The 27,500-nt window shown below is 40.8% G+C and overlaps 3 protein-coding genes across 10 annotated transcripts in view; 2 read left to right on the top strand and 1 right to left on the bottom strand.

Annotated features, from left to right (window-relative positions):
- The window catches only part of LOC123512007 (son of sevenless homolog 2-like), a 65,693-nt gene extending 57,504 nt beyond the window's left edge, over nucleotides 1–8,189 (top strand). The window contains exons 24-27 of the mRNA XM_045268117.1: nucleotides 281–533; nucleotides 3,592–3,728; nucleotides 4,093–4,429; nucleotides 5,122–8,189. Coding sequence (XP_045124052.1) covers nucleotides 281–533; nucleotides 3,592–3,728; nucleotides 4,093–4,429; nucleotides 5,122–5,231 — 837 coding nt within the window. The 3' untranslated portion in view covers nucleotides 5,232–8,189. The remainder of the gene's footprint in view (nucleotides 1–280; nucleotides 534–3,591; nucleotides 3,729–4,092; nucleotides 4,430–5,121) is intronic.
- Nucleotides 8,190–8,283: 94 nt separating this feature from the next.
- LOC123512009 (NF-kappa-B inhibitor-interacting Ras-like protein 2) lies at nucleotides 8,284–15,876 on the bottom strand. 7 transcript variants are annotated; one of them, XM_045268129.1, is made up of 6 exons: nucleotides 15,722–15,876; nucleotides 13,472–13,617; nucleotides 13,140–13,308; nucleotides 10,903–11,010; nucleotides 10,189–10,428; nucleotides 8,284–9,822 (listed from the first exon to the last, which is right to left on the bottom strand). In XM_045268129.1, exons 3-6 carry the CDS (start codon nucleotides 13,167–13,169, stop codon nucleotides 9,589–9,591), a joined length of 612 nt encoding a protein of 203 aa, XP_045124064.1. In that variant the 5' UTR covers nucleotides 13,170–13,308; nucleotides 13,472–13,617; nucleotides 15,722–15,876; the 3' UTR covers nucleotides 8,284–9,588. The 7 variants fall into 7 exon arrangements, with proteins under 7 accessions (XP_045124064.1, XP_045124062.1, XP_045124067.1 ...); XM_045268127.1 differs by having other exon boundaries at nucleotides 13,035–13,199; XM_045268132.1 differs by lacking the exon at nucleotides 13,140–13,308.
- Nucleotides 15,877–18,575: 2,699 nt separating this feature from the next.
- The window catches only part of LOC123512008 (D-glucuronyl C5-epimerase B-like), a 251,604-nt gene continuing 242,679 nt past the window's right edge, over nucleotides 18,576–27,500 (top strand). The window contains exon 1 of one of the 2 annotated variants that reach the window (XM_045268120.1): nucleotides 18,576–19,095. The gene's annotated coding sequence lies outside the window, so the exon portion shown is untranslated. The remainder of the gene's footprint in view (nucleotides 19,096–27,500) is intronic. The other variant, XM_045268121.1, reaches the window with a different exon arrangement.

Genomic DNA, 27,500 nt, shown 5'->3' with positions numbered 1-27,500 from the left:
AATTTAAGAGTGAAAAAATGTATTTCTGAAGTCAACTTCTATATTTTTCCATTTTCCATTTAATAATGTAGTAACAGGGAGACAGCTATTGATTAAGTAATTGTAGAGTTGGGCTTTCTTGTTTGTCCCCATTTAAAAGAGAGAAAAAATGGGTTTAAGTCAACCTACATATTTTTTTCCAATTTTTCACTTAGTAATGGGAAAATAGATATGGACTAGGTGTAGGTAGCTTTCATTATTTGTCCCAAGTGTCCCTGACCAATCTGTCCTTGTGTTGCAGGAGCGGCGGTGGCACAACAGCTACCTCAAGTCCCCCGGCATCAAGCCTCGCAACAAGGTGCCCAATCCCCTGCCCGGCATCTTCCTGCAGAGCGAGAGAGGACCCAAGCTGAACGAGGGGGCTGAGGGAGATGACATGACCACACCTCCCACCCCGAACACGCCTAGCAGCCCCAGCCTTCCCCAGCACCACCAGGCGCTCCACATCTCCGCCGACAATGCCGTCTTTGCCCCTGTTGAGCTTGGGACAGGAAGTGAGTGGTTGAATGGTGGGACAAATTGTGGGACAAGAGAGTAGTGCTGTGCTGGGTCAGGCTTGTTTGTGTCCTACCTGTGACTATTCCTTCTACTTGTATCAGATCTCCTCTCTCCCTTCTTTGTTCCAGGGTTGGTAGATCCATAGCCTTTAGTCTCTCCTCATATGTCATTCCTTTCAAATTCTGGAACCATTCATGTAGCCATTTTTTGTAGTCTCTCCAACTTCCTTATGTGTTTCTTTTTATGAGGGGTCCACACTACTCCTGCATATTCCAATCTGGGTCTTATTATAGTACTTATCAATTTCTTCATTATTTCTTTGTCCATGTAGTGAAATGCTACTCCAATATTCCTTAGCAAATTATATGTTTCTCTAAAAATTTTATCAATATGGCTTACTGGTTGATTTTTTTCTTCCATCGTCACTCCTAAGTCCTTTTCCTTTTTTACTTTCTCCAGTTCTACTCCATCTCCCATCTTATAGATTCCCATGGGTCATCTTTCACTCTTTCCCATTTCCATGACATGGCTTTTGTTCACATTGAATTCCATTTCGGCACTTTTTACTCCATTCCCAGATCTTATTTAGGTCTTCTTGCAGTATTTCACAATCCTCTTTTTGCTTTATAACTGCACAGTTTTGTATCATCTGCAAACAGATTTATGTAGCTGTTCACACCTTCTGGCATGTCGTTAATATAAATGAGGAAAAGTATTGGTGCCAATACTGACCCCTGTGGCACTCCGCTTTCTACTGCTTTCCACTTGGATGTCATATCTTTAACTACCGTCCTTATTTCTCTCTCCCTCAAATAATTTTCTATCCATCTCAATGTGTGTGTGTGTGTGTGTGTGTGTGTATTTACCTTTACCTAGTTGTATTTACCTAGTTGTAGTTTTACAAGGGCTGGGCATTATGCTCGTGTGGCCCTGTCTCCATATCTACACTTATCCAATTTTTCTTTAAAACTATGCACACTCGTTGCTGACACCACTTCTTCACTCAAACTGTTCCACATCTCAACACATCTTTGTGGAAACTTTATTTTTTAACATCTCTCAGACATCTTCCCTTTCTCAGCTTTTTACTGTGCTATCAGTTTCTCATTATTTACTTGGTCCATTCCATTGATCAATTTATAAACTTGTATCAGATCCCCTCTCTCCCTCCTCTGTTCCAGGGTTGGTAGATCCATAGCCTTTAGTCTCTCCTCATATGTCATCCCTTCAAATTCTGGAACCATTCTTGTAGCCATTTTTTGTAGTCTCTCCAACTTCCTTATGTGTTTCTTTATATGAGGGGTCCACACTACTCCTGCATATTCCTTTTTATTTTCTCCAGTTCTACTCCATCTCCCATCTTATAGATTCCCACGGGTCGTCTTTCACTCTTTCCCATTTCCATGACATGGCTTTTGTCCACATTGAATTCCATTTCCCACTTTTTACTCCATTCCCAGATTTATTTAGGTCTTCCTGCAGTATTTCACAATCCTCTTTTTGCTTTATAACTCTGCACAGTTTCGTATCGTCCGCAAACAGATTTATGTAGCTGTTCACTCCTTCTGGCATGTCGTTATATATAAATGAGGAAAAGTATTAGTGCTAATACTGACCCTTGCGGCACTCCGCTTTCTACTGCTCTCCACTTGGACATCATATCTTTAACTACCATCCTTATTTCTCTCCCCCTCAAATCATTTTTCATTCATCTCAATGTGCTTCCTTTTAAGCCACCCTTCTCCTCTAACTTCCACAGTAATCTTGCATGTGGCACTTTATCAAATGCCTTTTTTAAATCCAAATAAATACAATCAACCCATCCCTCTCTCTTGTACTCTATCAACTATTCTAGAGTAGAAACTCATTAAATTAGTTACACACGACCGTCTTCTTCTAAAACCAAATTGGCTATTTGATATTAATTTGTTGTCTTCAAGGAACTCGATCCATTGTTTCTTTATTATTCTTTCACACATCTTGCATATTACACTAGTTAGTGATACCGGTCTGTAATTTAAAGGTTCTTCCTTCCTTCTGCTCTTATATATGGGAACCACCTCAGCTCTTTTCCATTCTACTGGTACTGTTCCATTTTCTATTGAGCATTTTATGATGTATATAGGACTTGCTAGTTCTTCCCTACATTCTTTCAGTATTCTGCCTGAGACTTCATCCGGTCCCATTGCCTTCTCTTCATCCAGTTCCTTCATTAACTCTTTTATTTCAAGCTTGGTTACTTTAATCTCTTTCATATAGATTGTCTCTCTATTACCCTGTGGCCTTTCAAATTTGGATTCCTTAGTAAAGACCTCCTGGAATTTATTATTTGATAGTTCTGCCATACTTTTGGGTCTTCCACCATCCCATTCTCTCCTTTTAACCTTTCTATTGTTTCGTTTTGCCTAATTTTTCCATTTATGAATCTGTAGAACAATTTTGGTTGCTCCTTACATTTTTCGACAATGTCCTTTTCATAGTTCTTTCCTCTTCCTTCCTCACCTTAACATATTCATTCCTCGCTGCCTTGAAGTTTTCCTTATTTACTGGATTTCTATTTCTCCTCTACCTTTTCCATCCTCCATCTCTTTTCTCCTTTGCCCTAGCACACCTTGCGTTAAACCAATCTTTCTTTCCTTCTTCTTTAGGTCTATATTTCGGGACATATTCCCTGACTCCTGTTTTGTATATTTCCAAAAAATAAGTTATACTTCTCTTGCATTGTCTCTTGAGTTTTCCATCTCCTCCCAGTTAATGTATTTGAAGTAGTTCTTGAGATTCTCAATATCAGCCTTTCTGTAATTTAATCGGTCTCTTTTGTATGAATCATCTCTGTCTTCCTTTCCCTCTTCTATATCTATTTCTAATATTACATGGTCACTCTTTCCCAATGGGCACTTATATCTTATATCATCGTTCATTTGTATACCCCTCATATACAAATCTCGCCGGCTCGTCGTTTCCTCTGTGTGTGTGTGTGTGTGTGTGTGTTTGTGTTTGTGTTTGTGTGTATGAGGGAATAGAGTACTGATATGAGCCACTCTCTTCCTTCAGATGTGATGGCCACTGAGTACCGCTACGTCCCTCCCCAAGCACCCCCACCACCCCCTGTGTCCTCCCAGGTGGCGCCTCCACCACTACCACCTCGGGGCCGCAAAAAGGAACCCTCTGTTGGCGACACCTCACCTAAGGTAACACACACACATGCACACGCACACGCACACGCACACACACACACACACACACACACACACACACACACACACACACACACACACACTTTGATTTACTGTGCTATTTTGTCTCAAATGTATATTGGCTTTATTATTTGTATTTATTTATTTACTTATTCTATTCATATATTTTCAAGATTAGATACAATTAATGCAAGGTTGTTTTATGTATTTTCGTGAAGACAAGATATGATTTATGCAAGCCCTGTTATACTATGTCTTTGTATTTGTTTATTTTATTTTTTCCTCTTTTACAAGAACTTGCATTATTCACACGAACATATTCTACCGCACCTCCTGAGTGTTGTGTCTCGTGCTGCAGGTGAAGCAGGCCCCCGATGCCCCAGAGTTGCCACCCCGGGACGTCTCGCCGCCCCCCATTCCGCCCCGGATGCACTCTTCAGGGCTGCAGCACGGGTCCGACCATCACCACCACGCACACGCATCGCTCATCCAGCCCCTCCACTCCGTTAGCCTGCATCACCAGCTCCCCCACCACCATCACACTCACCACCATCGCATTCACCCCTCCTTCTTGGCCCCCCCTCCTCCCCCACAGCAGTACCAGCTGGACCCTCCACCCCACCGCCGTAACAACTCTGTGGACCTGTCCTCCCCCACCCCTCTGGCCCGGAGACACACCAACGGGCCACACGCAGGTAAGAACGCATCTCCTCCCCTCACAACACTGGCTGTGCTGTCTGCCGTCAGTGTGGTGTACTTCATTTTATTACAGTGAAAGTCCAGTTTACTACAAGGTTATCTTCTGAAGGCAGTCTGCATTATATTGACACTCACCACTAAAGTGTCTATTTGTTGTCTCGGTCAACCCGAAAATTAATTACTATGTTTCTAGTAGTCCTCCCCATAGTGTGCAGTTCTCAGCATGACTTGAAAGTAGTCTCTAGTCTTTACTGTTATAAAATGAAAGATTGCACGGAAAAGTATAGGCAAACCAAATGCAGTATTAATTCATTATGGTAATACCATATATACACTAGATTTGGAGCAGAGGGTAGTTGTACAGCGGCAGTTTGCTGTCTTGTAACTAATAATGATCTGAAAATTCACAATATCCTCTAGCAAGATCAAAAGATGTTCTTCATTATTGGTAAAAGCTTTGTTACACACTGATCAGTTTCTCTAAAAATTGGTTTTGTTACATCTTTTGATGTGGAAGTTGCTACTTTAGTGTGTAAGATTCTGATCTATCATTGCATAGTACCTCTTGTTATTACCAGACTGTCAGTGTTCTTGGTTGTCAGTGAGTGTTGCAACATATGAAGAGATCAGTTTTAGGAGGGTGAGGAGGCAAGTGACAGGCCAGTAATGGTTGTGTGTCCCTCCGCAGGTTTGCCCGGGAGCAGTGATGGTGACGCAGGAGACCAGCCACCAACCCCTCCACCCCGGATGTCCTGCCGCCAGACCTTCTCCTTCACCTCTGACCCTCACCATTCATAGGCCCACCAGTGCTCCTCTCTTTGTTATCCTCACCTTTATACTAGATAATATGATAGTTGGCTGCTAAGGAGCCCATCATATACCTAAGCTCTTGTTTAAAGTTCCAGGATATTTTGGAGCTTTTGTTTTTGTCATGTGGTAGCAACCACTTCCTCTTATTTTCTTCTGTTTTTTATTTATTTTTTTTATACATTGGTAAGAAGAAAAGATAGTAAGGTGAAACCAGCAACACTCCAATACAACTTTAAAACAGAATGTAAGCGTTCCCAGTCAGTGATTGAGCAAATAATTCTGTCACTTCGCTGCTAAATTTATTCCTCTCAGTGTTTCTACATTTTTGATACTCGAGTGGTTAAGGCGGCGTGCATGACGAGTGAGGAAGGTGTGTGGTGCCATGCAGTGTGAGAGGGAGGTAAGAGCAGAATGGATGGAAGGATGATGAGGGATCATGGTTGTTATTAGTGTGGTAGTATTTGGTAGTGGGGAAGAGTGCAGAGGTTACTGGTGAGGGGAAGGGAGGGTAGGTAAGGGAGGGGAAGATGTGATGTTCACCTTGGCTCACTTTTGAAATTAGGAATGACATTTTGGTTCTTTTTATACATATAGTGTTATCTTTTATACGAGAAGGTTGGTGCCAGGCTGGTGTGGAGAGTGGAGTGTGTGGGCAGAGGACAGAGGAGAGGCATAGCATGCACTGACGGAGGGACAAAGGGTGGTCATCTTTTTCACTCATTCATTATTTAAGATGAAGGAATTTTTATCTGTAAACATGAAATGCATTCCGGTTTTTAAAAGAATGTCATGAAATTCTTGTGTGTTTTTAAACTAGACTCGCAAGACGGCGTTAGATAGAAATGTGATGGGTGTTCATGTGGAGCCCATTTTACCTGGTCAAGGACATGTTATGAATGTAGATAACCGAGGGATACTTGTTTGTTGGCATTAATAAATCCACTTAGTTTTTGTCATGTCATAGATTGTGTAGAAATTTTTTGCTGATAGTATTCTTGGAGGCATTTGGAGCAGAAGAGGCTGTCTGCACTGAGACAATGGTGTTGCATTTAAAGCGGTGTGTACAGTTTTACTACCCTCACGATGGAGTTGGAACTGCTGAGATGCCAAGTAGGGTGTAGTAGGAAGTCAGATGCAGAAAATGTTAGGCTGGTACTAATATTTGACTAGCAGGTATAAATTAGTTCTTAAATTTCATTCTGATACACAAAACAAAATTTTCATGCAGGGTTATGTAACAGAAAATTCAGATCACTTTAGTGCAATTGTGTTTTGACAGTTTACTAGCAGAAGTCTGGCAGTTTTTTGCATGTGGTGTGTGTGCGTGTGTTTGTATGCGTGCAGCGTCTGGAGAAGTGAACACCAATACCAGAAGTGAATACCAATATCAGAGGTGAAATGCATTATGATTTTCTTATCATAGTCTAGTACTTCTAGCTGCTGCTATGCTCGTTTGTAAGTAGACTAGGTTGTACGCAGTTGCTCAAAATATTTTCAACTTCATTAGGCTCATTTATGATTGATAACTTTTTAATTGCATTCTTTCAAGAGGATATTTGTGGGAACTTCACATTGCATTTGCCATTTTGTTTTTATCAAGTCATGTTTTTATAGAGTCTATATTTTGTACTAAACGTGTCTCATAATTTCCAGATAAAAACGGCAAAGTTATTTTTTCCACACCAATATTTTGAGAGGCTTAAATATAACTTTGTAGTCCAAGCTGAAAGTGCCTAGTGTATTGAGCATTCCAACGAGCCATAGCACATGAACTACTAGGGTGTTCTGTTACTGTATCCACACACGCCACCTCGGCAAGTGTCTCGCCGACACAGTCACAAAGTGTGTAGCTTTTTGTTTATATTTATTAGATGTTTGCTAATTTCTTGTATACAACTTCATGTTCTATCACAGTTTCATGCAAACTTTGGATGTATAAAGATTTTCCATATTCCACATTACTGGAGTAAGTTCTGTCATGAAGGACAGAGTAATGTGACTTGGCTTGCATGATGATGTGGTCATTTACACCTTCTTGTCTTCTATTAGACTGGGTCGTTTCATAATTGCAGTTCTTGCTTTTAAAGCTATGCCTGATTTGTGATAATATTAAATAAGAGAATATGTTAACTCATTAGACTATTCAGGTGGGAAGTAGGTGAGTGATGCAGTTTCCCTTTGAGAAACTCTACTATACATCATCTAGTCAGGGCAAATGGCAGTGGGAGGCTAAGGCTGGGTCCACAAGCATTTTAGGGATTACTGGTGCTCAGCCATTATCATCTCTGATTTTTTTCAGCAAATACCTGCTCCAAGCTTGCACACTCAGTATTACATAGGTCTGGAGTACTGACTGGTCAAGACCACTCTTGATGAAGGCTTGTGCTTTTGTTGACACTTGTGAATGTTTTCAGTACTTGGATAAATTTTATCCGAGACCAAATGTTTGATAACTGAGGTAGCAATGGAGAAAAGAGATTATATCTGTGATGTCTTTGGGGGCAGACTACCGGCAAGTAGGATTGATGGCCCAAGTCTTGTTTGTGCATGGGGCAGTTCGTTCAAAAGTCTAGCCATTAACAAATTACCCAACATAGATCATCAGTACTTTGTAAAATTTCTAGGGAAAAAAAAAAAAAAAAAAGCATGGGCTACACTGTACTATTCTTGTCTTTTAATACTTATCTGAGTAAGACATTCATTCCAAGTGCAGTGTGGCCTTGAGTCTGACCCAAGAAGTTAATGTTTTTAGTAATGGGACACATTAGCTGGGTCCCACACGCACAAGCCAGGGTTGCCCCCATCAAGCTAACAATTCCATGCTGTGTAAAGATTCCTATTGCATCTTGTTACAAAAGACAGCGAAATAGTTTGTAGCAAGATTGTGTACATATTTATATATTTGTTAACAATAAGTCCTATAACATCAAATTAGTCAGAGATAAAGTGTTTTTTCATTGTCCTTTTATTACTAAAGCTTTCCAGAACTAAGGTAAGTTTGAAGTGTGCACTTGATTCACAAAGGTATTAAAAAATCACAGAAATTTTCACATTTATTTGCTGCAATGCATTAAATGGGCTGCAATAAAATTGTCCCTTTGAAATTTCTTATCAAAGGAAATAATTTTATATTAGCTTAAATGTTTGTGATAAATACAAAATAGGTCAAGTATCCTTTACCTTAAAACAGTAATGTGTGTGCTAGTCACTGCTGGAGAATTGAAAACTATTCAACAGATTATCACAATACATATGCTATCTGTTGTCAAAGGTTTAAGATTGGACAGGTCAAGCTTTGGAAACATCACCAGGATTACCCACTTATTACTTTCAAATTACACATAAAGGTTACTTGACCAAAGGATCAATTCAATTCTACCCAAGAAGATGAGACCCTAGGAATGTGAAGGTTGCTGAGTGGCCTACTAGGGAATTCTGTACTAGAAGCAGTACAGTTGTATGAAGGATTCCTGACAAGAAAGACTACGGGGATCTCAGTACATCTGAACATCCTCTTAGGTAGCTGCTGGCTTCCAGCAATACAGTATTTGTGTGCACCTATGACAATTTGATGAGCACATTTTCTTTCTTAGAGGGTATGTATATATGTATGTTGATACATAGCACCCTACCAGGGATATATTTATTGAATAATTTTTAGTTAACTATCCACTACATAGGTACTAACTTCTGCCTAAACTTCCACATTACTAATATATTTCCAAGGAACAGTGCCCAGCGTTTGTGACAATGGTTTAAACCTTTATAGTGTGGCTTAAACTTTTATATGGAGTTTTCTGGCAGAATGTGGATAAGTTGTGCATTTATCAAAAGTGGCACCTAAATAGAATTTGGCAACTTGCTGATTTGGTCGTAATTTTTTTCATTACTTAAGAGTACTTAGTAGGAAGGAACCTGTGTAAAAATAAATAAGTCAACTTGTACTATGTGGTCAGATCATCCACTGCAAAGGCACATCACCTACAATTTCATATGTTTTGGAATGCAACAGTGGCAGCAGACTGGTGCTGCCAATACAACCTTTTGTTACCAAAGACAGGACACTCACAAGCTACAACCCTAAATCCCTCAGGGATGATGAGCAGCAATATTGCTGTACTGTACATGCCTGCAGTGTCTGTGTCCTTCAACCCAATAATTACAACCAAGATACCACCAATAACATAATACTCAATTTCCCTGAAGATAAAAAAAAATACTTTGGAAGATAAAGCAAATATTGTAAATTACAGGGAGATAAATACAACCTGCACAAAATATAAATTGAGAAAATAAAGTCCAAGTGACCCCTGAAGACCATGTGTCCCTTGCCTCCATGGTCGCCTCAGTCCTTGTTTTTGCGGCCCATGTGGAGCTGAGGGAAGGAGGTCTTGTTGGGCTGGGGGTTGAGACGGGAGGCCAGGTTCATGAATGGCTCCAGCAGCAGGTTGCGGTCCACCGTGTTCACCTGCCACACTCGCAGCCGCTCCCCTGCTGCCCACCGCTCAGCTGTCGTCTCGTCCACTGCACCGCTGCTACCCGACAGGTCACTCTTGTTGCCCAGGATGATGATGGGGACCTGCAGGGGTGACTTGCTTCAGAGCTTATAAGAAACAGGGATCTGCTTTATTCTTTTGGACTGGGGAGCATTGCAGGTTACCAAAAGAGGGACTGAGTTGGACTGGTTCACATTAAAGAACTAGGGAGCATTGCAGGTTAGCCAGAGAGGGACTGAATTCACAGACACTAGCATCCCTGCCTTGGTGTGCTTATAGTTACATGGTGTGGCTGACATCAACTACTGCCCTTCCATGTAATGACTGAGTTTCCCTATGCTTTTATACCTAGTTATTAGTGAGGCTAAGTGAGCAGATACTGTTTTCTCTTATAACATTTTGATATTAAGTTAAATCTTTCTAAGAAAGGATAAGAGAAAGTATCTCACATCTTTTTTCTCCTTGTGGCGGTCTATGTCCTTCTTCATGTCAGTGAGGAGCTGGAAGGAGAGGCTGTCTGTCACACTGTACACCAGCACATAGCCGTCAGCCAGGGCGTGGTAGTGCTGTGGCAGGCTGCGGTGCTGGGCATCCAGACCCGCTGTGTCATAGAACCGCAGCTTTTCCCGCGTGCCTCGTTCTGTCTCCACAATGCCTACGTAAGTGTCCTCCACTGTGGGGATGTACTGCTGTGGCAGAGAGGAATGCCTCAGCATCATGCAGGACAAGCTATTCTGATTTTAACAAAATTTACTTTCATTGTTTGTTGAGTATGAACACTGTCACTCATTACTACTCTCATTCACATGAGAGTAGTAGTTCCAAACCAGCAATAATCAATAACTTGAGTTTTTGGAACATCAGCATGTTGAAATCTTAAACTTTCAAAATCAAATTTATTCATTATTGCCGATAAAGTAACCATAATCAATTTATCGGTTATCATGACAATTTTTTTTGTTATCGTGGCCAGCTATAGATATCTTGAATCATCCAATCTGGCATTCCAACTAATATTATAGTAGTACTTAGTTTTAAAACCTCTTGCAGACTTTCTAACTTGTAGAGTTAATACTTTAATACTTACAAACGCAATTCTATAATACTAAAGGTTAAGAATGTAAGGAGTTGTTGTGAATGGGAACACACCTAGTCGTCCTCACCTTCTCAGCTGTTGAGTTAGCATAGATGGCCTTCTCAAGTATGGAGGTCTTGCCGCACTGCCGGGCCCCCGCCACCACCACACGACTGGTGCGCCCCATCACATTTCTCTGGGGGTGGACGGGTAGGTCAACACAAAGTGGCAAGCAAGACAAGAGTCTGGTAGATATTGTCATGACCAAAACTCTTAAGTGTATAAGTACACTGGCAGATGTCTTCATGCATACTGTAGCTGCAATGATGTAAGCCTCGGGTGATGTCTAAAAACTATATCTGCTGCTCCTCATACTTCAGCCAAACAAGATATGCACATGCTGCAGGATAAATGACCATAAGTAACTCTGCATCAACACAAGTACATGGTGGTGGATGTGTCTGCTGGACTGTCAGTGACCAACAGCTCGCCAAGAGTGGAGGTTCAAGCATCTCCACTTCTCCTCCAGTGGATATCCTTCACAGTCACTACAGAGAACCAAGTCTTGTTCATTACTGGAACCAACACCAATCACAATGAATCACAAAGTTACTGCAGATGTAGTGGCACCTCTACATTACATTAGCAATCACCATGGATTACTAAAGACAATTAAATGACATCAAATTAAATGCAGGAGTCATTAACAATCTCACCAACAGTTTGCATTCTTTTAAAGTGCATGTCATAACAATGCTGGCTGTGGTGGATCCGTTAGTACACATTCAGGAAGCAGACTGAACTGTCTTGAGAAACATGATTAGGGTTAAAGACCTACACACAACTAAAAATAGGCAGTAAAAATAAGTTTGGAGTGTTGAACATTCAGGCTGAGCTTGACTGATTCAAACATCATTTTACACTTGTTTAAAAAGAAAACAATTATGATAATAAATAAAAAAAATCAGGTCAAGAAGTTTTTGTGATGTGATGGATGATAAAAGTAAAAAAAAAAGTTTATAAAAATTCCTAGTGTTGGGATGTTTAGAGAGGGAAGGAAACAGAATCACAAAGTCAAGAAATGCATCAGGACAGTTCAGGTGACCTGCACTTGGGTCATGGTGGTCATCATGGCTCAAGTGGTGTGATCATATGCCTTGAGTGAGGTCAAACCTTTGGTTGGTCAGCTTAAATCATGGTCACAGTACATGGTGAAACAGATGGTTCTGGCACCCAGAGTGAGTGACTCAAAGTGAGGCAATGAGAAAGGTGAGGCAGAGCAGCACACAGATGCTGGAGGTGTGAGGGGTTGGCTTCCTGTAAAGTAGGAATTCAGGCAGCCTAACTTTGTGGGAGGATAAAAGGATGTGAGGAAGTGGTACAGGGCAGCAACAAATGGCAACCTCTGTAGGGAAGTTCCCTTTGAGGGATGAGTGTGATGAAGGTATTCTTTGATGAAGATGTGAAGCCTTTAAGGAGTGATACAAGGCTTCACGTGTCAAGCATAGCCTGGCAGCCTCTGCCTATCATCAACACTCGTCACGGCTCTGATCGCAAGGTACAATGAGAGGTAAATTCTATAATAACATGCTTTACAAAGGTTAAAATAGTATAATAATAGGTAGTAAATGTATCATATGTAAAAATAACAACTTACTCCAACATATATGTGACAGCATTAATCATTCATAAGCTTTGTCTACATAAATCAACAAAAACTGCCCGTGACTTCCACTGTGGCGGGAAGGGCAATGCCTCTGCTGGGCATGACAAGCGCATGAGCAGCAGGAGCAGCAGCCTTGGCAAGTCCCCGCAGCAGTGGCAGGGAGGAGGCACCACATGGGACGAGGGGCACAACTACACAAGGCAAAAATAACACAAGTCTCCCGGCAAACTCTGACTCCGCCTGCCATTCACGAGTCCTTTGCGACACAACAGCGCCGTAGTGAGTGACAGTGATCAGTAACCAGCACATTGACTATCTGAGATCTTGACACTTCCAGAGAGGACACTTGGTAAATTGCAGGTATGTAGAGGGTGTAAGTAAGGGAGCAAAGGAGGAGGGGGGAGACTTGGAGAGAGAGAAAGAGAGAGAGAGAGAGACTGAGAGAAATTGCAAAAATACGACAGGACAAACTAAGCCAGACTTGCAGGACAAGCTTATGAGGAGGGCACAGATAAGCATGGGTGAGAGAGGGATTTGGGGTGGGAGGGGCGTACCTGACCCACCACAGCACCCACGAGTCCACCATCAAGCATCCCCCGCCAGCTCCCCAGCACCCCACAGTCCACGCAGTGTTCACGGCTCCTCCACGCCTCTTTCACCTGTTTTTCCTCCCGAGGTTTCCTAAACATCCCCCAGCAAGTGGCCCTCTCTCGGCTACACTGGAGGGGGGGAAGACATGGGTTCTCTCCCCACCTACAACACTACACAAGCACAAGCTACAGGGGCCAGGGAACAAGGGGCTGGAGGGGGCAGTGTCCAGGCTGGGTTCTGAAATAAAGTCTTATAATATGGCTTCTTTCACACGGCAAATAAAGTACGTACGTACATAACTGCGTTGTTACACACACACACACACACACACACACACACACACACACACACAAATACAGTTTTATATCAGTGATGTATGAACATTCTGTTTTATACAAACCTACAATCCGCTCTCTGTTGGTGACTGTTTGTCTGTCAGTGTGTCCGTCTGTTTCCCGCAGTGTCTGTGGCTGTCAAGGGAGGTGGTGGAGGCAGTACAGTACATCACAGTCTCTTACTACAGGGCAAGGCAGTACACAAGCCAACCTGGGTTTAACAAATAGGTAAGATAAAGTTTCTTAAAGTACCCTATCACACCGTGTGCCTCAGAGCATCACCTGCTGCTGCTCAGACCACCCCGCCTCTCACAGAAAGCACTGCACCATCAACGTTGTGTCATTCATAATGTCTCATTACTTCCTAAATACATACAAAATTTTCATAATTAACTCTATTAAGTTAGTATAAATTGCAACACAGTTTACATCTTTGATGGTTGGTTGGTTACTTTCATTGCTTTCTACTGATTTCAGGTTACAAAGTCCAACATTATGTATTGTTTATAAGTGAAATTACCCTACATGTATTTGATTTTTTTTTTTTTTTGTGTGTGTGTGTGTGTGTGTGTTGTGGAGGTGTCTGTCTTCTATTAATAAAAGGGAAAGAATTCAACTCATACACAATTAAAGTCTATCAGAAAAACAGTTTTGTCTTGTGAACAGCAGGATGCAGTCACCCAAAACTTTAGCAGCAAAAGTTGTTGGTGCTGAAACACCTATAAAAAGAAAAACGATGCTAATGTGCCAGCGCTCCTCGGCAAAAAGGGAAGGAGGCTGAAAGAGAAAACATGATAAACCAACACCACGAAAATAAGTCATCACATCCATTGATCCTTTTTTGTATCAATGTGTACATTCTCTAACATTGATCATAACCCTTTAAATAACCACAACTGAAACAAACACAGCACACGACACATTTCACTCTTTACAAACATGATACAGTGGTTACATACAGACATAACTAACTAAACACATCTATCTATCTATCTGCACCAGGCTGGCAGTCCTAGACACACACACACACACACACACACACACACACACACACACACACACACACACACCGCTCGAACCCTGTACAATACAACTAGGTAAATACACACACACACACACATCATTCATACTCTATGCTGCCAAAGTCCCTAGTAGAGAGTGCCAAGTTTCCATGAACTAACCTCCTATACCATTATCCTCAGGCAAGTAAGCGACAGATAAGGCTGCCAGATGTCCCTCTCCCAGCAGGATACTCTAGGGCCCTCTTCTCTCCTGCTAGTTTTGCATAGAAGGATTTTTTTTTTTTTTTCTCTCACATACGAGGGGATATCTGACCAAGGGCAACAAAAATAGCTAAACAAAAAGATCCACATGCCAGTTCTCAAGCAGATCCCAGAGAGTTAGCAAAAAGAATGGGATAAATATCTTGAAATTTCCTTAAATGAGTTCAAGTTATAGGAAAGTGGAAATACAGAAGCAGGCAGGGAGTTCCAGAGTTTGGTTATTTATTTGCATTTTTTTTTTTTACTTATGGTGCAATATTTGTAATGATCTATAACTTTCACCACCTTTTCCAATCCAATCCAGGTCTGGTTTAGTTGTTTCTGTGTTTTAATCTCACATTTCTTTACTCAATTGTTTAATTATTCATTTAGATGAAGTACATTATCTTATTATTAGTATATTGACAAAATGAGAAATATGAATACAGTAAGAAAGATAAGAAAAAAAAATTTCATTCCAGATCTATCAAACACCCTTCAAATGCAAGATTGGAAGCATGGTAAGTAAAAATGCAAGTTAGTAAGGAAACTCCTACCCTGCTTGTATCCACTGGTTCTCTGAAAGGTAGTGTAAATGCATTTAGATTTTAGTGAGAAAAGATAATGCAATATTACAATACAATATCTTTGCTTACAGACCTGGCTTAAGTATATAAAAAAATGTCACTGGACTATTTTTTTTTTTTTCTAAAGTAGTGAGATATATTTACAATTGAGTCGGGACTCCGGGAAAAAGGATTCAAAATCACCTGGTTTACTCTACCCTAGCTCAGGAGGAAGTGTCATTGGCTCTACTCACCAGCACAGCCAGGTAAGTCATTCAGTCACTCGCTGCCTGCCTCACCACATTCTCATAACACCCAGCCAGATTAGATGGCCACCTACACCCTCCCTCACAATCATAGCGGAGACACACCATACATAACATCCAGACAGGTTAGCTCCCCTAATCACCATCACCGCCTCCCTCACCAGTCGGCAGTCACCATACCCACCAAGACACTCTTCCACACCCCCAGGCTCTTCTCTCACCATATAACGAGGCTCTGAGGAGGAATCTGAAGGCCCCACACAGGTCACATCCTCGTCGAATTCCTAGTGAGTCTGTGTCAGGGAGGGAGAGGGAGAGAGCGAGAGTGAGGGAGTCTGACAGAAATTACGTCATTGATATCTAATTTAAAGGGAAACTTGTTTGTTCACGGGAGGTTTAATTGTTTTTTGTGCGTATCAATTTCTGTGTTTTTATCATATTCTAACTACATTTGCTGTCGATTTGATGAATTATTGTGATGGAATATTATGTTAGAGCTAAGTGGTTTTAAGGGATACTTATGTATTTTCGAGCCATTTATTATGGGGACATTCTGAAACACTTTTATGCCACACCTCCACTACACCGGTTTTCAAGATTATTTCTACGACTTTAGTGACAGAACAATAAGATTTCAACGTTATCAATAGGAACAACACTTTTGAGAACGCGGGTAATTATTTCTGTGGCATTTGAAAATAGCCTTGGTGAGAGAGCAAGGCGTTTAGAAAAGGGCCATAATTACATGGACTGTCTTATGTGTCTTCACCTTATTCAATCTCTTGTTTCTTTTCTCTATCTAATGACTAAGTCTGAGTAAGTGGCCGGGTCTGCCAGAAAATGTAATCTTAACTAATTTGAAGGGTAACTCGTGAGCTACTATGACACACACACACACACACACACACACGATCGCAAAGTAAAAAGCTGAGAAAGGGAAGATGTCTGAGAGATGTTAAAAAAAATATAGTTTCCCACAAAGATGTGTTGAGACGTTGAACAGTTTGAGCGAAGAGGTGGTGTCAGCAACGAGTGTGCATAATTTAAAAAAAAAAAAAATTGGATAAGTGTAGTTATGGAGACGGGGCCACACGAGTATAAAGCCCAGTCCCTGTAAAACTACAACTAGGTAAATACACACAGCACCAACACCACCAATCAGTCCACCACCACCACCATCACAACAAGGCATCCCAGGTGCTCCGACCCGCCAACTCCCGCCAGCCTCGCCCCTTCATCCTGCAGTCAAGTAATCTAGGCAGTTTGTCGAGTGTTTTGCAGGTGTTTGCAGGTGTTTTAAAGACTCACTGTGTTGAAGTAAATGGAGTAGGCGGAGGTGGAGGGGTGGGGAGGAATGTGGGAGGGAGGGAAGGGGAGATGGAGGTGGTGAGAAAAGGTGCAAAAAACTACTTCGGTTCTGCATCATAATTTTTTTTCCCTTTACTATTGGAGTCTGCATTGTTTTTGTATCTTAATTATTGATAGGAATGTAAATCAAGTTATAATCTGCAATAAGATTATGTCCAGCTATGTTTTTTATTTCTCGTTGAAATAACACTTTTGACATTCTCTAAATACATTTTTTTTTTAATTATCACGACCAAGATTGTTCTGGTGCTTGATATAAGACGTGGAAGATATAAAAATCATGACCCAAGTAACAATATTCCATAAAATTTAGTCAAACTATTCGTATTTTCAAATTTAAAAATGTTAACGGTACCATAATAGAATATAAAAATCTTTATAAGACAAGGAATCTGTGTTTTCTTTATTTGGTTGGAAAGCAAATATTTCTCGTATTCAGAAAATGTACCATGATGTAGTGTGGCTTTGCTTTCCTTCTCGACATTATGATGTGTTTTTGGCGCCTTTACTTTGAAACACAGAACGCTCGTTGGAGATCGCCTTGTAAACAATACACTCGGTAACGTTATTATATTTTGGTTATTAATTAGATCATTTGTTGCGTCTAAAAATGTAGTGCATTTCAGTCTGAGCGCCTTTTTTCTTCTGGTGATTTTTAAAATGAATTACGTACGTAAATATTGGACCACAGGGGCACCTCAGCCGTGCCTTCCTTCCAGGTAAGTCAACCAATGTTTGCCTACACTCCCCTGTGTTTCCAGATCCAGAGAGTAAAGCAAAGCCAGAATCAACCACCAAAATATATAAATATAGCACATAACTGTGTTGAATAAGGCGATGGCTATGTACATCCTCGTTCAGGCCACCCGGCGCCCACTATGACCCAGACCAAAGATCCCACCCCATCAATCCCTGTCCCTCCCAGTGCCAACTCGTCAAATTTCCTTCAATTCTTAGTGTTTACCGGGCATTCCTTACTGTTTCCCACCTGAAATACCTAAATTGTATTGATAGGAGGAAGAAATGGGGAATGGAAGTGTGTGAGAGTATATACTAGTTACCTAGTACCACCACCACCACCACCACCATTATTATCGTTGTGTGTGTGTGTGTGTGTGTGTTATGTCCAAGGAAGAGGCCATCAGCACCCCACGGTGTCTCGCTTGAACTGAACTGTGCCTTGAGGTGGCTTGAATAGTGATGGGGGGGGGGCACTGGCGTATCTGTCACTAAACTGAACTGTAGGCTGCCCCTTGAGATTGGTGGCGAGCCTTATCAGTTTTTTTTTTTTTATTTATGTTTAATATTTTTTATTAATATTTTTTAACGTAGCAATCTTGAGGGCATTTCAAGCTATATGCAGAGCCATTTCTATGTAATAAGACCAGTAATAATTATCATAACAATAAGTAGATTATATCTTCGGGTCAATAAGGACAAATAAAAGCATTTTTCAGAAAGCCTTGTTATATTATTGTTCCGTGTGTACTTATTACCTTTTACCATACACATACACCCTCGCTCGTAAAAAAAAAAAAAAAAAAAACATGCTTCAACCACCTTAGCACCTCACCCACCACCACCACCACCACCACTGTCTATTAACTCGGAGCCATTGAGCAATAATTTTTTTAAAACTATGAATTAGCTTTAAAATCAATGAAGTAAATTAATCTAAATTACACCTTAATGTAACTTAGCCCTTGGTTATAAATGTCTATGTTACTTTACTGCCTTAAATATTACCCGCCCTTTAAACAGGAGTCAATTCACAGCTTGCTTTATTTACGTCTCGGCAACATCAGTGTTATGGCAGCGATGGGAGGGGGGATATATGTCTCCCTACCTCCTATTTATCACACCTGCAGTAATTGCTAGTGTCCCCTGGCAGCTTTGAACATATTCCAGTAGCACTTTAAGCACATAATTCCACATAAGAGCCCAAAACAAACCTCTGTAATACATTACAGCGGAGATATTTACTTAGGACTCCTGAAAGGGAAAGCTGTCATTCCAGATTTTCGGTTTTTGTCCAGATATTCCTGCAAATAACTCGTAACACGCCCAAGTTTGTGAGGGAAAGTTAGTCCCTTGGTGCAAATACAGTGTTGTGCAAGTGTGGTGAAGGTGTGATAGTGTGAACAGGAGATAGTGAAGACACTGGGAAGAGCGTGGAGATTGAAGATTGCCCACGACCTGCTTGCTGGTGTCCACTGAGCGTCCAGAGGTGAGTGTGGCATGTGGTGTGAGGTGTAGAGGCTGTTTGTATTGTACTGTGTGTGTGTGTGTGTGTGTGTGTGTGTGTGTGTCAGAATGTGTTACCTGATACTGCTTAGTGTTAATCTTACTCTATGTTTTGGTGTCGTGTTTTCAGACTGTGTTGGTGTGCGTGCCAGATGTGATGCTTGGGGCTGGGTGTTTTGTATTAGACACGTTAATGACGTAATGGTTGTAATATTTTCTTTCATTATTTTTTTTTTATGATCTGATTTAAGTTTTATTTAGTGTTTTTATGTATCTTATTTTTCTCTCACTAGTCTCTGTGTCCCTAGGCTGGACCCTTCTTAAAGAGATAATCTTGGTTTATTAATAATTGGGAAATCATATCAAGAGTGGCTCCTCATGTATGCTATTGCTGCCCCTCCACAATGGCAAACTTGTGGTGACTGAGGGATACCAGTATAGGCCCAGTTTTAGAATTAAAAGTCTAAGAATAAAGCACAACATTTTTATGGAAATCCCTCATTACCTAATAGATGACAAATGGCCTCAATGCCCTGCTGTGCTGTCCATGAGTGGTGATGCTCAATTTTGTTCTGATTTGTCATTGAAAGGACAGCTCTCATTGGCTGAATTAAAGAAATACCAGAGACCACATTTCATTCTACACTGGAAGCCAACACACTAATGCATGCATTACACTGTGTCCATCCCAGCGTGGACCTGGAGTTTGTGATGCAATACAGGATGGATTGTGTCAGTGTAACATAACTGAGTGTGGCGACAAAACAAATCCCACACTTGTGCTGCACAGTGAGTGTTCATCACCACATGTACCAGATTTGGCTGCTACTGGTAACACTTTCTGTCCCTGCAGAGTAGCTGAGGCTGTGAAGACAGCATCTGCACTGGCTCATGGTAAGCATGCACTACACAATCTGTCTGCTGACTGCACCAGATATGAACTTCCAGTGTAGAAAGCAACCAAATGATTTGTTAGGTAAGACTGCTTCTAGTGAGGAATGAGGGAGTTGGGGCTCGCCCTGAGGAGGCTTGTTGGATCTCTTTGTTTTAGTGTATGTCATGCACACTGATGGCAGTGTGTAGGGAGGTGGTGGTGTAGTGGATAAGGTGGTGAGCATGGGATTGGACAGACATCCACGTGTAGATTCGAAACCCACCACATACCACTCTGAAGCTATACCATTTTTTGAGTGGTTTAAAGTTACCTACATGTCACTATGATACCCAGGTTTTAGGTGGTTACACCAAAGATGGACCCTAATATGGGTACCACTATAAATAAAATTGTCTGCGCCACTAATGGCAAGGTTCCAGATATCATTCGCCAGTGTCGCCAATCGCGAAAAAAAATTCAGTTGGCGCCTAGTAACACCCATATGGTGAAAAAAATGGTGCCTAGCTTTTAAAAAGATCTGTGTGGCAAAGTGATTGATATAATCCTCCTCAGATCAATCTGCAGTGACCAGCAAGGACCCCACACCACCTGTTATCCCCATGTTGCTTATCTCCGACGATCTCTTCACCGTCGCACGACCTCATAATTTATGCGCCGCGGAAATCCTGGCCGTGACGTCATGGAAGCAAGCTATGCAGACGATACCTCCAACATCAACAAATTGGCTCCTGGAAAATACACTTGGCTACAATTTGGTTGACTACACATTTTCAGAAATGACTCCTTTAAAATGCCATTTGCTACACTTTTGGCTCCTGTAATTCTGGGCCTAGCTAGAACCCTGAATGGGCAAAAGCTTAACAGTGCTTCCCAATATACTCTTCAAGTATGCCTACAGGCACTGTAGGCCTTAACATAAAAAGAAAAAAAAGATTGGAGGGGGCTGATAATGTTACAAGATGTATTTATGGTCCTATCTGGTGTTATTTACAAGAAAATAGTTAAATATCACATAATACAGATTGCTGAGCATGTACATACACATAGGATGTCCTGTGATAAGCCTCTGTAGTGCAGCAGCCATCCCTCTCTCATGGAGACATGTCAGGATAGGTGTGACAGCAGCACTACCTGGCGGGTGCAGGTCATGTGTTGGTTGTGTTGGCTGCAGCACTGCCTGGTGTCAGTGGGCTGTGTTTTGACTGTGTCTACAACAGTCGGTGCTTAGTGGCTGGGATATCTTGGTACGTGCAATACAGACAACTTGTGTCACCTCACATGCCACAAACACTCACATCCAGACACACCATGAGGTGAGTGTGTGAATTTCTCTCTGGGTAATAATGGACAATAGAGAAGCCTGAGTAAATTGAGGATTAGTGTCAAGTAAAGACATCACCAAAAAACACATCACTTTCATCAAGAATACAAAGGTAAAAACTGCCACATCACTCAGTGCCCAGCATGCTCCACACCTAGACCCAGCAGCAGGTAGGTCAAGGGTAAGACTCTATCAAACCAAATAACAATAACCGGTTTTAGAAGCACAAGTAAAAAGTGAAGAATCAAACTCCAGAAATAACAAAAAGGTGACCTCATCTGCCGAGAGCCTGTTACTAGTGCAGTGAGTGTGAGCCTGGTGAAGCCCCTCGTGGCCAGGCAGTGATAGCAAGCAATATTGAGGTGAAGCCAGACCAGTGCTATTCACTCAGCTATTTGTGGATGCACCCTGACCTTCTGCTGACTGAGAGTAATTGTTTTGATATGATATTTGCCGTGCCTGACCAAGTAGTGTGTGGGCCGAGGCTGAGCTGGTGTTCCTAATGCTGGCGTGTTTGTTTCCAGAGTCCATTAAGTTGGTATTGGTTGTGGAGTGTTATAGGCTTTGTTATTGTTGTTGTTTTTGTTTATTTATTTATGTATTTGTTTATTTATTTATTTATTTTATCTTCATTTATCCTTTTTATTTTGAATTTCTTGTACTACACATAAATTTTACTACTACTACTACTACTACTACTACTACTACTACTACTACTACTACTACTACTACTACTACTACTACTACTACTACTACTACTACTACTTATACTACTACTACTACTACTATACTACTACTACTACTACTACTACTACTACTACTACTTTGCTCAAAAGAATTAACTTTTTTTTATTATGGAGAGAGAGAGAGAGAGAGAGAGAGAGAGAGATATAATAACAATAAAGATAATGATTGTAACAAGTGAATGTAAACTTAGAAACAAAACGTGAATGCATAATTAAGACTACATAAACTGACTTCAATTAATGTGCGTCAAGATAAACTCGACTCCCTAAAAAATAATCTACATTCATTTAACTTGCTTTTCAAAATGTACTAAGTGGGAGGTAACATTTACTCAACAAGGGGAGGTAGCTTATGCAAGGAAGGCCGGGGAGCTGTGTGGTAATGTGAGAGAGAGAGAAAGAAGGGGAAGGGGTGTATCATTAGCAAACCAGACAACCAGCTCTAGTCAGGCTACACATATACACAACTTCCCTTTGGTTATGTTAGTGTGTGTGGTAATATGAGAGTAGTGAGAGAGGTGTGCTGTGTGAGTGAACCAGTCAACCAGCCAGCCACCAAATGAAACACAAGCACTATCTCCGTTTAGTTAATGTGTGGTTATGGGAGAGAAGTGAAGGTCAGATTAGTGTGTGGTAATGTGAGGAGGTGTGGGGAGGTGTGCATTGTCCAGCCAGTCAGCCAGCCAGCCACCCATATCTAATTTCAACCAGGATACTTACTCACCTTCCCTTATCTTTTATTTATGTTTGGAGTAAAAGTGAAATGAAGGAGCCGGACTTAAAAAACACCCAACCTAACCTAACCTAACCAGAACTCTTACACACCTTCTCTTATTCTCTTAATGTTTGGAATAAGAGTGATATGAGGGAGCATCCCAAGCTAACCCAACCCAACCCAACCCAACCTAATCCAAGCTAACCCAACTCAACCTAATCCAATTCAACCCAACCAAAACCCAACACAACCCAACCATATCTAACTCGAGCCAACTTGACCCAATCCAACCCAACCCAACCCAACCCAACTCAACCCAACCCAACCCAACTCAACCCAACCCAACCCAACTCATCCCAACCCAACTCAACCAGCTTTAGTCATACAGAACACTGACACACCTCTTAGTTTCAATTAGTGCATGGAATATGAGTGGAGTAAAGAACCCAGCCACCAGCCACTCACCAACCAGCCACCTCCAGTAACCAGAACACTTGTGAATCTTCCCTTAGTTCACATTAGTGCCATCAGACAAGACAACAGCGGCAGAATCTCAGAAACCATAGGAGTTCTGAATCCTTTAATATATAAGAAGACACCACCACCATCACTACTGTGCATTATTCCAGGGACTTCCCACAGTGGTTACAGCTTAGTGTGTGTGTGTGTGTGTGTGTGTGTGTGTGTGTGTGTGTGTGTGTGTGTGTGTGTGTGTGTGTGTGGTGGGGGAGGTGACAGGCAACACTTCATACTTCTTTTGTCTTTATATTGAACAGAAATTAATGTATAGACTTAAAGTAATGGTTTATAATGTTTAATCTGCAGGGACTGAGAAGAAATTGGTATGAGAGAGAGAGAGAGAGAGAGAGAGAGAGAGAGAGAGAGAGAGAGAGAGAGAGAGTTAGTTAGTTAGTTAGTTAGTTAGTTAGTTTGTTAATACACAAGAAAGTGAGAAAAAATTAACAGACAAGATGAAATGTAAATAAATGAAAAGAGAACAAGGGAATAGATAAAAAATAAAGAAATAAGAACAGATAGAGTAAAACAAGAGAGAGAGAGAGAGAGAGAGAGAGAGAGAGAGAGAGAGAGAGAGAGAGAGAGAGAGAGAGAGAGACTATGCTATCCCCTTTAAATTTGTTTTGTTTCAGATGAATTCACAAACTGAAATATCTATGTGGCATTCTATGTACTTTTCCCTTGGTACTTGTATTACCCTGTGTGTGTGTGTGTGTGTGTGTGTGTGTGTTTGCAGAGTTATATTTATCTTGTTTTAGTGAATATTTCAGTAGAAAGGGAAGCAATGGGAGCCACAAAAGAGCAATGAAGGAACAGTAACTAAATAAGACTTGTAAATAGCACCAGTTGGCTTTCCTTTAACCCGTTCCCTGCTCCTCACCACATACGCAATCACCAATCACCAATCACTCGCAGACATTTCCACCTGTTCTGAAGTCACCTTACTCACCTGTGACCACTAAACTGATTATAAATTGAAATATACTACTTTTGAATCCTCTTGTAAATGTGTATACAGATTGTGACTGTTAATTTTGTACAGTGAAAGGGCGTCAGGAAAACACTCAGAGAAGTAGTATTCACCATTATCACCATTTCATTGAGTTCTTCCTTGGAAATATGTATAAAGTTTTTCTTGGTTTTGTACAGTGAAGGTGAGTAAGGAAGAAAGGGGGTCAGGAAAACAGTGAGAGAACCAGTACATATTCACCATTATCACCATTTCATTGAGTTCTTCCTTGTAAATGTGTATAAAGTTTTTCTCAGTATTGTACAGTGAAAGGGGATCAGGAAAGCAGTGAGAGGAGAAGCAGTACAGTACATATTCACCATCACAGTCACCATTTCATTGAGTTTTACATTGTGTTGTGGTGTTTTTGTTGTTGCATAGGGTGAATATATTAACCCCTTCAGTGCTTTGATGTGTTTTCATATTCATTCTGCTTACTATTTTATGCTTTCATACAGCTACAGAAACTTGGGATTAAATTGGTGAAGACCCTGGCCATTAATCTTCTGCCACCTCCATAAACCTTTCTTAATATTAAGTCTAAACTTTCTTTATTTCAGTATGTTCATTTTTTTTTTCCAGTATGTTTATTTATCAAGTTGTTATTTATTCCACTAAACTTCTAATCACACCCAAACTCATGGTAAAAATACATCCCAGTACTGAATGAATTTATCTCGTTTGAGTGGCTGGGTTTACTGTGGCTGTAGTGCAGGAGACTCAGTAAATAGGGAGCTTTGAGACTGGGTTAGCTTTATATTAGGTGAGGGTAAGGTAATAGTGTTCTAGAGAGACTGTCACTTGTAGTCTTGATGTGTTCTTGTAGGTGGCAGTAATTAATGTAGCTGGGTAAATGGCTGGCAGAATTATTTAGGTTGCTTTTGTGTACCGTGAGACTTAAAGAGAGAGAGTGGTAGAGAGAGAGGGAGTGGGGGTGGGAGTGGGAGTGGGAGAGAGAGAGAGAGAGAGAGAGAAAGAGAGAGAGAGAGGGAAAAAATGAGAAAAAATAAAGAAAAAAATGTAGTAGATTTGGAATGATATGAACAGTGCATGTTTTGTTGTTTTGTTTGGACGCAGCATTACAAGTTTGATCAATGGAACCAATTATGTTCTTTACAGCACAATACAATGATGTGCCAGAGTGAAAAATGTTGTTGGACACGAGAGTGAAATAAACTGACCCACCAGTTACCTGCGTGACAGCCGCCTGATTGGAAATAGAAAAAAAAGTAAAAATAATGTAAAATAAATAAATGAAATGAAGTAAATAAGTAATAATATACACGGAAGCTGAAAAAGTAATAAAAATGAGGTTAATGTATGTGAAAAATCAAATGAAAGCTGTCCATCTGGTAGTGATACATTTAATTTTAGATAGAACAAAAAAGTAAACTAAGTGAAATGAAATAAATAAGTAAATATTTACATAGAAGTTGGAAAAAAATAGTAAATGAGATGAATGTATGTGAAAAATTGAAAGCTCTCCATCTGGTAGTGATACATTTAATTTTAGATAGAAAAAAAAAGTAAAATAAGTGAAATGAAATAGATAAGTAAATATGTACATAGAAGATGGGAAGAAATAGAAAATGAGATAGGTGTACATGTTTGTGAAAAATCAAATGAAAGCTGTCCATTCTGATAGTGATACATTTAATTATAGATATAGAAAAGAAAAGTAAATTAAATAGATGAAATTAAATGAATAACTAAATATGTGCATGGAAGCTGAAAAATAGTAAGATAAGATAAATATATATGTATAAGAAAATGAAAATTGTCCATTCTGATAGTAATACATTTAATTAAAGATATAGAAAAAAAAAGTAAATTAAATGGATGAAGTAAAATATATAATGTAGATAATAAAATAGATACATGGAAGCTGGTAAAAATGATGAAGTCAAATTAATGTAAAGATAAATAAAATGAAAGCGACCATTTTGATAGTGATGCATTTAATTATATATGTTTTTATGTTTACTAGTTTGATTGTTTACTTATTTGTTGTCAAGCTTGTATTAATGAAAAGAGCTACAGTAATGCTGGCTGGCTTCATTATTGTGGGTTTGTAAGGTATGTTATTTTTATTATTAGGAAATATATACAGAAGCAGGCATAGAGTTTCATATTTTACCTCTCTCTCTCTCTCTCTCTCTCTCTCTCTCTCTCTCTCTCTCTCTCTCTCTCTCTCTCTCTCTCTCTCTCTCTCTCTCTCTCTCTCTCTCTCTCTCATATACTTTTCTTTATTCCTTCATCTAATTCTTATTCTTACCCTTTATCCTCCTCTGTGTCTTATTCATCTTCATCTGTCTACCTTTTCTATACTTTCTTTATCATCCACCCACATACATACACATACACACCTGTCTACATACATACACACAGTTTATTTACCCAAGAAGTGAGTGATGGAATGCTGTAAGTAGGTAGAATAAATGCGTATATATATATTACCTAGTGCAAATATGTCCAACTCCCTGATTCCTGCTGTAATTATGTCTTGTTCTCATGTGTTTGGCTGGGTAGGGAGGCAGGGAGGTAGGGAAGCAGGCAGGTGGGTGGGTGAGTTTTGATGCTTTGAAGGCAGGCTAATTAGATACGAGAAAGAAGTTAAGGTGGTAGTAATTAATGTAACTAGATAGATGCCTGCCAGAATTATTTAGCTGGCTTTGTGTGCCGAGAGAGAGAGAGAGAGAGAGAGAGAGAGAGAGAGAGAGAGAGAGAGAGAGAGAGAGAGAGAGAATCTCTTGGCTACTTGACAGCAGAGGACTCGAGCTGCTCTACAACGCTGAGATGCGGTCCTCACTCGAGTACTGTTGTCTAGCATGGGGAGGGGCCGCCCCGACATACCTGGCGATGCTGGACAGGGTACAGCGGAGGGCGGCGAGGATCATCAGTGAGAGCCGGCACCCTGACGAGCACTGCGGCGCCCTCCTCGACACTCTACAGCACCGAAGGACCCTGGCAGGTCTCACCATCCTGTACAAGGTGCAGGAGCTAAGAGTGGCCCACCTCCAGCCACTTCACCAGCCTCCTCGCCACGCCATGTTGAGTACAAGGGCCGTGAACGCGGTGCCCTCAGCCCTGGCAATACCTCGCTCCCACACATCACACCACCAGAGACAGTTTGTAGGGTCCTACGTCAGGTGGTGGAACACATTTGTGCCATCTGACAAATTCCCG

The sequence above is a fragment of the Portunus trituberculatus genome, chromosome 32 (assembly GCF_017591435.1).
Source record: "Portunus trituberculatus isolate SZX2019 chromosome 32, ASM1759143v1, whole genome shotgun sequence".
NCBI lineage: Eukaryota > Metazoa > Arthropoda > Malacostraca > Decapoda > Portunidae > Portunus > Portunus trituberculatus.
The sequence above is the reverse complement of the archived record's forward strand: the minus strand, read 5'-3'. Positions and strand labels throughout refer to the sequence as shown.